General features: G+C 42.1%; 1 protein-coding gene across 1 annotated transcript in view; it reads left to right on the plus strand.

The window, feature by feature from the left end:
- Positions 1–12,391, plus strand: part of LOC134390120 (receptor-type tyrosine-protein phosphatase gamma-like) — a 228,059-nt gene that overhangs the window by 146,655 nt on the left and 69,013 nt on the right. The window contains exon 6 of the mRNA XM_063113408.1: positions 8,973–9,130. Coding sequence (XP_062969478.1) covers positions 8,973–9,130 — 158 coding nt within the window. The remainder of the gene's footprint in view (positions 1–8,972; positions 9,131–12,391) is intronic.

Consider the following 12,391-nt stretch of genomic DNA (forward strand, 5'->3'; position numbering starts at 1 on the left):
TCAGTGCCACTACCTGGCCCTGTGAGCATCCTTCACTGGTTGTATAAAACAAGCTCTGGACCCAGCTAGGCTCAAAGCTGATGGGGCCCTTTGCTGTGAATCATGTTGAATCATATCAATAACCTAGTTTGTCAGTTCTGCAACTTTCATATTGATATTTCTTCGTTTTAACAACTCTAAAATCAGGATGCATCTTTCAGTTGATATCATGTCATTGTTTAATTAGCAACATGATGCGTTTATTAGTGGTATTTGAAATAAGGCTGTATATTACAATTGATAATGACTTATATGCAAAGAAATACAATATCTAGGATTTATTGGTTATATAAAAGACACCGACTGCTACTGTGCTTGTTGGTTTCCTCATTGTCTTTTCACATGATTATTAGGCACCTACTATGTTCCAGGAAGTGTTTTAGGTGCTGCATATATGTACAGGCAAGGTCTTTGCCCTTGTGGAATAATCAGGCTGTTGGGAAGACAAACAGTAAACAAGTAAACAAATTCTGGGAAAGAAATGAACTAGGTGTAATGTAGACAGTTAATAGCAGAGGGGATGTACTGAGATAGGGTGGTCAGAGCAGGCACTCTGGCAATGACATTGGAGCTGAGACCTGAAGGATGAAAAGACATCGCCCATATCGGGGGTGGGGGGAGCATTCTAGGCAGAGGGACAGCAAGGTGAAGAGCAGGTGGGGGTCAACAAGAGAGAGAGAGGAAAAGACAGGCTGCCAGGATACAGGTCATGGAGGGTCTCATGGCCATGGGGAGGAGTTTGGATTTTATTCTAAAAGAAGTGAGAAGCCACTGGAAGATTTTAAGCTGGGCAGCATCAGGACATCTGACCATGTTTACCTCAGCGGCAGGTGAGGGACCCAAAGTCCAGGGATCCAGAAAGTGGTGGTAAAAAAGGCTCCATGCTGGGCACTGGGAGACCCAGACTCTCCATGTCACTGTGTGAGCTTGTTCTGATCTCTTTCCCACTCTGAACCTCATTTTCCTCATTTGTAAATGAAATGGAACTAGTGTCCTTTGAGACATTGTCGAACCCCACAATTCTCTGTGGTTCTTGGGTGATTTCCCCAGGATCACCTAGTTGTACCTTCAGTCTAGTGCCTACTCCTTAAAATCATCTATCATGAAGACTTATAGATGGCTGCCTCTTGAAAACAGGATAGTCCCATTTCCATGCCCTGTCTGTCCCATTTCATCCTCCTTGTTGATGACAGAGAGATGACATGTTTTGATAATCAACATCTGCTTATATGGAGCGAGCATTATTGCTTGTATTTAGGTCATAAAATTAGTCCCTCTGGGCTCCCCCCGCGGAGGCCTCTGCTACCATCTTAATTATAATCTAATACTTTCTGACCTGCCCAGTGCCTTCTAGATGCCACACTCCTAATACCCCCTGGATTCTGGCCCTAGGTTCTTTCTTTCCTCCTGACTTCCTGTCTATATGTGCCTTAGGTTGAACATCCTCCTAAAACTTAATCCCCACTGTAACTGTTAAGGTGGGAAATCCTATTATGGTAATTGAAAGGTGGGGTCTTGAAGAGGTGATTAGATTGTAGGACCATGCCTAGTGAACAGATTAATAATGTTGGTCAGGGGGGTGGTTCTGAGGGCCTTAAAAGGAGAGTATCTGAGGAGGTTAGTCTCTCTTCCTCTGCTTTGCCATTTTCTGCCATGCGAGACTCCAGTGGTACTGTCACCAACAAGGCTTTCACGAGATGTGTTCCCTGGACTTTGGACTTTCCAGCCTCTGAAACTGTAAGCAGTAAATTTAGTTTTGCTTACGAAATATCCAGTTTCATGTATTTTGTTACAAGCAACAGAAACAGACTAGTATATTATGTTTGGCAGGCCCTCCTTTCACCAGCTGTCAGACCTGAGACCCCTCCCAGGGCATACAGTACATTCATGGTGGATCCAGACACCACCCACAGCTGCTGACTCCACAACTAATGTTTCGTGCCACCATGTGGCCTCTGTGATTTTTAGCCAGATTACCTACTGAACCTATATAGTGGCTGATTTTCCCTCTCAAACCTAAGTTTTGGGCTCCTGATCTTTTCCTTCTACTTTCCCTCTGGCTCAGTTCACTGCAGCCACATATCAGGTTGAGTCCCTGTGCACTGGCTTTTCTCTCTGCCTGCAATATTCTTCTCCCCAGGTAGCCACGTGGGCTTGCTTCCTCACTGCCTTCAGGTTTTAAATCAAATGCTTCCTTCTCAATGAGCCTGCCCTTAAAATTACTGTTTTCAAAACAGTGATCAGGGTGGACCTCATTCTCATTGAGAAATGGTCATTTAAATATGACCAAGTTGTTAGCAGCTGAAGAGCATTTGTTCTGAAACCAGGCATGAATGGAGTAGTGAGGAAGTGTTCCAGGTAGCATGAAGAGCCAGTGCAAAACCCTGCGGTAGTGCGCTCATGAGACAGCAAAGAGGCCGATGTGGCTGTATCTAAGAATCAGAAAGTAGAAGCATGTGTGGCTTCAGAGGGTGTAGGAGCCCACTATACACTCCTTGTAGAAACTGGCTACATAAGTGTGGTCCAGGGACCAGCAGCATAAACATTATTAAAAATGCAGAATTCTTAGCTCTCACCCCAGAGCTCCTGGGTCAGAATCTGCATTTTAACAAATTCCCCAGGTGATTTGCATGCACATTAAAGTTTGCACTGTATTGTCATAGATCTTCCTCCATTCAGAGTGACTTCATGACCTCTTCTTTCCACTGTCACACCTTCTATTCCTCCCAAACAAAGCAGAAAGCCAGTTCTGCCCCAGTGCTCTTAAGCATTTAAGGAAATTGATTGCTTTTCCTTAAAAAAATGTTTTGGGAAATCCTGAAGCTAAACAATCATTGGGCTAAAAACAGAAGCTTTTCTTAGTCCATACTGTAGTCTAAAGTGAAGTGTAAAGGCTCTCATACACTTCCCTGCAACTAGTTGGTCCTTTGTTTTGCGGGTACTGCAGGTCTTCTTCCCCTAGAAACCACCACACTCTGTCCAAACACCTTCCAATGCAGTATTGTTTGCTGTTGCATGTGTGTGTGTATTATGTGTGTGTGTTCAATATAATCTCACAATTCTTGATTACTGCAGAGCTCTCTTCTATATGTTGATTGTTCATCATATTTTATAAGGAGCTTTCTTTTTTCCTATATAACCAAAGCATTGAAAGTATTAGGTTATTAACACACTGAAAAATGCAATCAATCAGATGATTATCATCTAATGTTTTAATGATCACATTTTTAATCCAATTATGCATGTTTGAATCTTTCAAATTTTCTTTAATTAAAAATTGCCTCCTGGCACTGCTATCAGAAATAAGAAATTGAACAGAATGAAGCCAGACATAATTTAATGTTGAAAGGAAACTGCAAGGATAACTGGTCTGTGCTGGGTTCCATGGTTGACCATGACTTTAAAGTCCTTACACAATATTTCCTAATTGATAAGAAAAATTTAATCATGTTCAGATATACTCCGTTTGCATTCAAATAAGGAGTTCCTTTTTCTAAATAAACCTCCCCTAACTCATTATTCATATTGTCATTCAGAATGCTTAAAAATGAAAGACAGAGTTGGGTGAAATGTAGACTACTTAATACTGTGTGTATTTAATATAAAAGTCATACATTATTCATTTTTGCAATTTGAATAACTTTGAATTTAGCATCCCTGTTCCTCATCTTTTTCTTTGATGAACAATTAATTATTAAAATATAATATTGTCTGCATACAACACCCGGGATCCTTGAGAGTGGAACAGGAGATTCATTCCTTTCCAATTCTTTTTCCTAGTAATGCACAGTACCTGCTTATTATGGAATAATGGAATGAATGGTGGTATGAGTAGAGTGTTTCAAATATTTTTCTCAACTGTTAAGTGGCTGGGATAGGAATGTTTTGAATTCAAATTACTAATCAGGGTAGAGGTTGGAGGCAGAGTGCTCTGATGGGAATGGGCACAGAGGCACCTGCCATTTTACAATAAGATTTATTTCACCAGCACTTACATGCACTTACTCTGTGCCAGACACTCTCCTAAGCCCTTAACTAATGTTAACTCATTTAATACTCAGAACCTCCTTATGAGGTTGATACTATTGTTATCCCATTTCACAGATGAACGAACAGTTACAGAGAGGTTAAATAACCTGACTTAGGTCAGACCTTTAAGTGGACTAGTTAGGATTCAAATCCAGGGGCCTGGCTCTAGCACTTATCCCCATATTATAATGCCTACATTTATGAAGATTTTCCTAATGGAAGAGTTTGTTGTCAACTGAAAAGCGCATTTCTTCTTCCCAGGGGCTGTACTCAGGAACTCCCTGTCTTGGGTCCCACCAGTTGAGCCCCTGTGGCTTCAGCAGCCTTCGTGGGCAGACCAGAAATACAAGGGTACTTCAGAAAGTACCTGGAAAAATAGAATTAAGAGATAATATGAATCTTTTGAAGTACCCTCATATAGTGCTACCTTTTCTAAAATTGTTTCTATCTTTCACTTAAGCATTCTGAGCCCCCATTTGTCAGGTGAGCACTGCCTATGGGAGGAAATGGAATTTTCAGAAAGATCCGTGTAAACTTATGTTCACTTTGTACTTTAGAAAACCCAAGGAGTGGGGGAAATATAACTCAAGAGTTAATTCTGTATGTATTGTTCACAAAAGAAATGATCATTTAATGGTGGGGACACCTGAACATGTAGCACGCCCCCTCCCAGTCTGGCTATGGCTGACTTTCTAATACTTGAGACCCCGCCCCCAAACTTGTTTTAAAATAGCGATAGGCAAAATCCGGCCTGAGGGCCAAATTCATTGCACTAGTTTTGAATGGCCCCCAAGCTAAGAATGGTTTTTACATTTGATCCCTAATTAAGTAAAATGTTATTCCCCCCCAAAAGAATTGTTCTTCTCATTAAATAGACATATATTTTTAAAAATTGTACTTAGTTATAATTAGCATCTTGAATATCATTAATAAGATTGTGGAAATGTGTTGGTTATAGAAGTATCTACATAACATCTTTTTGGTTTTGCCTCTCAGCTTGCAAAACCTAAAATATTTACTATCTGGCACTTTACAGAAAATATTTGCTAATCCCTGGCTTAAAACACAAAATGAGCTGGCCTGGAACTCAGCTGGGCTTGCTCTCAGCCAAGTGCTTGCCTTGAGAAATGGGCCAGGCACCGTGCTAAGCCCTTACATCTATGAGCTTGCTGAATTGTCATAGCAACCCTGAAAGGTAAATGTTATCATTATTCCCATTTTACAGATAATGGAAGTAGCTCAGAGAGGTTAAGGCCGTTATCTAAGGTCACACGGCTGTTAAATGTCAGTTGGTTCCTGTGTTAGAACTTAGGCAAAGAAATCTCTAAACCTGTACTGCTTGGGCTTATGGAGAGTCTTTCAGACATGGTAGGCCTTTAAGGCACTAGTAATACAGTTGTTAAAAAATGAGACATAGCACAAAACATTAAAGGAAGTTCATGGCAAGACCTTGGTAGTGTAGAGGAATAAAAGCAATAATAAATAATAAAAGTAATCATAATTCAAGTAGGAATAAAATCTGTCATTTAGGAGATGTGTACTGTGTTTCAAGCTCTTTCTGAACCCCTTTCTTGTACTGACTTATTTACTCTTCCCAACAGCCTGGGAAGGTTTAATAACCTGCCTAAGCTCATACAGCTCACAGGTAGTGGAGCTGGGATTTGAAACCTGGAAGGCTGAGAGTCTGTTCTCTTCACCAACCCCTGATGAACAGAGAAGTGGGTGCTGATGAGGGCAGTGGGTAGATTTAAGTTTTCTGCACTGAGTGGCTTCCTGCTCTCCAGGCATACTGTTCAGATTCTCAGTGTTTTCCTGGAAGAAAGAATCCCATCCAAATCACTGGATTTTCCTTATGTTTTTGAACTTGGGTCTGTTACTTCACCCTGGTCTTCCATTTCCTCAGCTGTAAAATTAAAGAATTGGACTAAATTGGTGGTTTTCAAAGTGTCTCTGGGTTCCCAACTTGGCTTCAATCACAGTGGCTGCACTTATAGCCGTTTGAGTTTCTGGGCTCCCAGGTAAGATTTTGTTTGAAGAAATGGTTCTTTTGCTGCTAAAGCCACTGGGCTAGGGCTGTCGAAGGCCCTTCCAAGTCTCAGAATCCTAAAATCCAATGGCCGTGATGGTGGCGGAATGAATAAGCAGAGCAGCCAGGCCCTCCTCCCCCATCCCCTCACCAGGTCTGCCCACCCCACCTCCTGATTGCACCTTCTAATCAGTGAAAGCGAGAACCTGCCTCTGAAGCCCCTGGGCTGGTCCAGGACAGAGAGGCCCTTCTGCATCTGCAGCACGGTCAGTCACACTTGTGGTTTCTATCAGTCCCTGCCAAATTCACGAGTCCACACGAGAATTGAATCAACGTTCCCCTTTGAAATCCCATCTCCTACTGTTGGTAGGACAGGTGTTTCTGCTTTATCTTTTTATGCTCTTTAAAGCCATGGCCTCTTCCTAGAGTGGGTACTTTAGATGGGGGCTTTGCCCTCGCGGGCTGTGGAGATTATCTTGTCACTTTCTGTCAGCATACAGCATGATTAACTGCAGCCCTAATATTGGATCAGGCCCCTAAGAGAAAACCCTTCTGATTTTCTGGTCAAACAGTCTGGAGCCCTTGATCTGAAGGCAGGTTGGTGTGCTTCAGTGTGACGCTGAGTCCACTTACAACATGAGGGAGACATGAGATGGGTGGTTTTGCAGTTGCTGGTGCCAAGCCCTATGTGCACCCTCTGTTTTGGGGGGATTTGTGTTGACTATTTACACAGCCCAGGAAGTGCAGAGGCAGCAAGCAAAGGCTGAAATATTTCTTCCTCCTGGCCAAACCAGCCCCCCAGCCAAGCACACTTGCAGAGATTCCCCTGTCATTAGGCTGACTTATTTACTAGGTAAATAAGGTAACCAGGTTTAAATTAAAGCCCAGACTTGCCAGTGGGCGGAGGGGCAGCCAGTTCCATTATTTCCAGCCTTTTGTCCGACAGAAACTGCTTTTGTAGTCTTGATTACAGAAATCTATGATTTGAAGACTTTTGCATTTATTAGTTAATACTTGATTTTTTCCTTTTAAAAATATGAATTGAAATCTTTATAAGAATCAGCCAAGGTTTCTGAGCCTCATGAATAGCTGCTGTCACTCCACTGTTTACTAGTGACCTTGGGCTTAGTTATTTCACTGCTCTATGCCTTGATTTCCACATCTGTAATATTAGAGTATTAAAAGTACGTACTTTATAGATTTATGAAGTTAGAGAGCATAGTGATGTGAATAATGAAATTCTAGGTTCTAAACTCAAGTACCCGATTTTGCAGCCCAGCTCTTTAAATTGGGAATAATAACAGGATCAACTTTTGGGGAGCTATTTTAAGTATTAAATAAATTAATCTTTATAAAGCTTTAAGAACAGGGCCTGACACATATGGTAAGTGCTGTTTAAATATTTGCAAGCTGTAAATACTCAGAATAGTGTCTGGCATATAATAAAAACTAAATAAATGTTAAGTCTTGTTCAACTCATCTCTTCCAAAAGGAAACTGCAATCTTAGTTATGCTAATATAGTTGATTTCTATTGGGGTTTTTGCTTTATCCCCCAGTTACATAGACCTCTTGAGTCTAGGGATACATTCAGCCAAATATCTGCACTGATTGTTTTGCATGAAAGATAGAAGAGGAGGGAGAAGGTGTGAGACTTGGGAGGAGTATTTCTGTAGGCACAGGTGTGTCCATGAAGTAATCTGGAGCCCCGAGGTCCTCAGGAATGTCCTAAGAGCCATAGTGGAAGCCTTTAAGGAGCTAAGACAAACCATTAGCAGGACTCTAATAGTCTTATTACAGCTCTAACAAGGATAAGAAGATAATCCTAGATTTAAGTTCTGGGCTAGATCCCTGGAGATGCATGTAGAGACTAGAACCTTCTCTGACTTGTGAAGGAAGCTGGATGATCCACCAAGCCTGCGTGGAAGAATTATAAGATGGTGCCCTAATCTTCTCTGCTGCACTATTCCTTACTGCCTCAGGACCTTCGCACATGCTGTTCCCACTGCCTGAAATGCTCACCTTCACTTTTTTTTGCCCCTTCCCTTCAATTTTCACCTGGCTAACTTCACCTCCTTCTTCAGCTGATTCAGCACTGTGCAGGCTCTGGTGTCAAGACACCTGGATTCATATCCCAGCTTTGCTTCTTAGGAGCTGAGTGACCTTGGGCAGATACTAAGCCATTCTGTGCCTTGCTCTTTCCTCCTACAGTTATTGTGTGAGGTATCATCGTTGGGTCTCAGCTTAGACTTCATTTCTTCTATTTAAGGGAAGGCATTTCCCCTGTTTCTGGGGCTTTCATTTTTAAATTCAGGGTTGTGCCTTGGTTAGTTTTCACTTTGATTTGGATAGACCTTGGGTGGAATCATAGTAAAATACAGTCAACTTTGGAATTGCACATCACTGTTGGCTGACAGTTTTCTTTTCATGGTGATTCTCTCAGTGTGTCCCAAAGTTGTTCCACTGATGATCAGTTCATAGTTACACAGAAGGGTTCTATGGTGAAACACCTTTGGGCATGGGTAGGTTAAACAAAGTCAAGCCCATTTCTTTTCTGCACGACTTCTCGGAGACTACCATGCTAGAATGTTTTGTCTATTTCCTGGAGGAAGGTGGAGGGTCTGTAATGTTGCCCAGTGATGCTCATCATGGAACCTGTTTTTTTATGAAATATAGTGTGGAACTGGTGTCTCAGAACACACCCTGGGAAACGCTGCTTTGTTTTGTGAGGTTCTCTCTGCACCAAATGCTAGTGCTTCTCAGGATATAAACAAACATAAGGGCTGAGATGTGGCACCAGAATGCCGGGCGTTTTGACTGTGTGACTGCGGCGTGGTTTGACTTCTCACTGTGCTTCTCTTTTCTCTCTTTCCTCAACAGAGAAGGAGACCTTTCTGGATCCTTTTGTCCTCCGGGACCTCCTGCCTGCATCCCTGGGCAGCTATTACCGGTACACGGGTTCTTTGACCACCCCACCGTGTAGCGAAATTGTGGAGTGGATCGTCTTCCGGAGGCCTGTCCCCATCTCCTACCACCAGGTAGACATTCTGCACCAAACGGGGCTTCTGCATTTACTTATTTTGTGTTGACCTAAGTACCCAACACTGCTGAAATATACCAGTAAAGATCTGCTTTTATCTATCCTCTGCTCTTCATTGATTTCTTCAGTCTTTTAAACAAACAAATGTTTTTGAACCCAAGAATTGTAAAATATAGACTGTGGTTCCTTAGCTGCAAATTAACTAACTAGCTGAGGAGAACTGCAGGCATGAAATTAGGTATTGTTTGGGTATTCCATCTTGAGGAGATAATAATACTTATCTCAATGATGATGATACCTGTGCCAGAGACTCTTCTAAACTCATTATATGTTAATCCATTTAATCTTCATGAAGAACAGAGTTATAAGGTAGGAACTACTTGTACACCCATTTTACAAAAGAATCCAAGTGATACAGACAGTAACTTGCCCAGGTTCACACAGCTGGTAACCAGGCCATGCCGTCTGATCCTAAAGGTCATGCTCTGACCACTAAACCTACCCCCGGTCTAGAAAAGACAGTGTGTACACGAAGAAATGAAATAAAACATACCATTGAGGCTCTTTCTGCTTGCCAAGCACTTTACATATGTCAACCTAATCAGTGGCAAAACGACACTGAGAGACGGGTATTACACTAACACAGTGCATAGGAGGAAGGATCCGGTACCATGCCCACGATTCATGGTTAATGAATGATGAAGCAAGAAAACAAGCCTGGGTTTGTTTGACTCCAAAATCCACGTTTGACCACTAACCTGCACTGCTTCTTCTGAGTATTGCCTGAGCAGATTTCACAGAAATGCAGGATTTAGACTGAATTGGTGAAATGGAGATGGGGTTGGAGCACTGTCAGAGGAAGAGGAGCCACCAGGAGATTCAGGGGCCTTGAAATCACCTCATGAAGATTATTAATGGATAGAAGGAGAGAATTCTTACAAGGGACATGTTAGTTGTCAAAAATTCAGCGTGCATTGAGGTAGAGAAAGAGTAAGATTTCTTCTGCATAATTCCAGCAAATAGAGCCAGGAACAGTGGGTAGGATTTGTAAGAAAGTGGATTTGAGCCATTAACCAGGACTGTCTAAAAATGGAAGGTTCTCATCAGGGCCTTTCATAGAAATGACACACACACACCCCCCTGCTGCCAGCCTGACAGCTCGGGGTAGGGATGCTGTTGGAGAGAAGGGGGACATTTTGAAATTATGTGATGATATCAGTAGTGTAACTAAAGAAGCAGGCAAGAACATCATGAACCTGGCCGGCCTGGGGGATAGTTCAAAGATTTTCCTAACAAGGGCAGAGGGTAGAGAACATGGAGTTGGAGAGAGGGTTGGGTGGTGTTCTGGTCAGACCTTTTTGGGATGTGAGAGACAGAAACCCACTTAAAGTAGCTCAAGTAGAGGGAGTATTTTAAAGAAAGTGTAGTAAGGACATTCTGAGATGAGTTTCCTCATGACCCAGACAATAGCTAGAAAGTGAAGCACATTGTATTAGTCTGTTTTCTGTTGCTTATAACAGAGTACCTAAAACAGGGTAATTTAAAAGAAAACAAAATTTATTTCTTACAGTTTGGGAAGCTGGGAAGTACAAGGTCCAGGGGTACATCTGGTGAGGGTCTTCTTGGTGGGGGCTTTGGGCAGTCCCAAGGTGGCGCAGACTATCATAGGTGAGGGCTGAGAGAGAGCCCTTGTTAACTAACGTTAACACTTGCTCCCCATATGAAGCCACCAGTCCACACCCATGAGAACCTATTACTCTGTGAATGGATTAATCCATTCATGAGAGCGTAGTTCTCACAATCCAATCGTATGTTAGAGGCTCCACCTTTCAACACTGCCACCTTGGGAATCAAGCTCCCACATGAGCTTTGGAGGGACAGATATTCATACTATAGCACACGTGCTTTTCTCTCTGTCTTTCAGGGGCTGTGGGGTCACTTAAATCTTGCAGTTCCTGACACAGCTTTGTGATTGATACTATGTTTTTGCAAAGTGCTGTTCCCGGCTCTCTCCCAGCCTGTTTTCTCTTGGTTCTGTGGCCCAATATGGTTGCCTTTGGAGCAGTTGGCCTTTGAACTCAAAGGCTGGCTACCGACTGATAGTAGTCTGAGCCTTAAGTCATGGATTCAAGAACATGGATTTGAATAGATGTTGGCCAGCCAACTAAATGGCCGGCCTTGTGTTCATCCTTGAACAAGTCATCAGAGGTACCAAGTAGCTTCCTGAGACATCCAGTCTTGCCCCTCTGGGGGTCAATGGAGCAGATTCTCTAGAAAGAGGTAGGGGCAAGAGAGACACTTTATTCCTCTAACAAACTTAGGTGGTGTGGGGCCAGGCTAAACAGATTTATTTGGCCTTATTGCTGTTGAGTCATTTTACTTTGAGATTTTTTTTCTTTTCATTCCACTCTGACGAAAAAAGAAGGACTGGCAATTTGGTTTCTGAACAGAATCTGCCAGTCTTAAGGAGATAATGAAATTAGAAGCAAGTTTTCTACCTAATGGTGAAGCCAACATTGTTTTATTTAAAAAAAAAAAAAAAAAAAAAAAAAACCCCAAATATTTATATCTGCAGGGTTGCGGGAGGGTGTTTTTTTTTTTTTTTTTTTTTTTTTTTTTTAAGGAGATCCTTTTTGTCAAGAGAAATGCTTTTGTCTTCAGAGATTTAAAGGTTTGAGATAATGGAGTTAAGAAATACAAGTTTGTCCACTTTTTTTGTTGAATGCCATGTGAAGGAAGAAGCCAAGACAGTTGATTAGCTGAGGAGAAACAAGGACTGTTAACACGTACTGGGTTTCATTGCAGCCCCAGACATTTAGTGGATCCAAACAAAAGGCAGAGTTTTGGGCTTGAATGTCTTGTCAAGTGTTTGTCAATTAGAAGCATTTTGACATTCGGTCACGGGGCTCTTAGCAAGTGCTTTGTCACTGTTTATCCTTCCACTGTCTGCCACACACTGAAAGAGAAGAAATGATGGGGAAGTTTTCTCTGCCCTCTGATGTATGACTTCTCTGAAGGTATTGTGTTTCAAGGAAGTAGAAAAGACATAAATTAATCCTATTTGCTTTCCAGTTTCTTTTCTATAAACCATCTTCAGATAATTCTTTACCTTTATCAGACACCGCTTCATATATCCCTAAATCTCTCCCAAGGGAGGAAAATGGCTCATATTCATGTGGCCAAACTGGATCCTCGCTGGCTGACTTTGTGGAGGTCACTGCTGTGTCAGCTCTTGGAAGGAAAGCATTAGCTGTCCAAG

This window comes from Cynocephalus volans, chromosome 11 (assembly GCF_027409185.1).
Source record: "Cynocephalus volans isolate mCynVol1 chromosome 11, mCynVol1.pri, whole genome shotgun sequence".
NCBI lineage: Eukaryota > Metazoa > Chordata > Mammalia > Dermoptera > Cynocephalidae > Cynocephalus > Cynocephalus volans.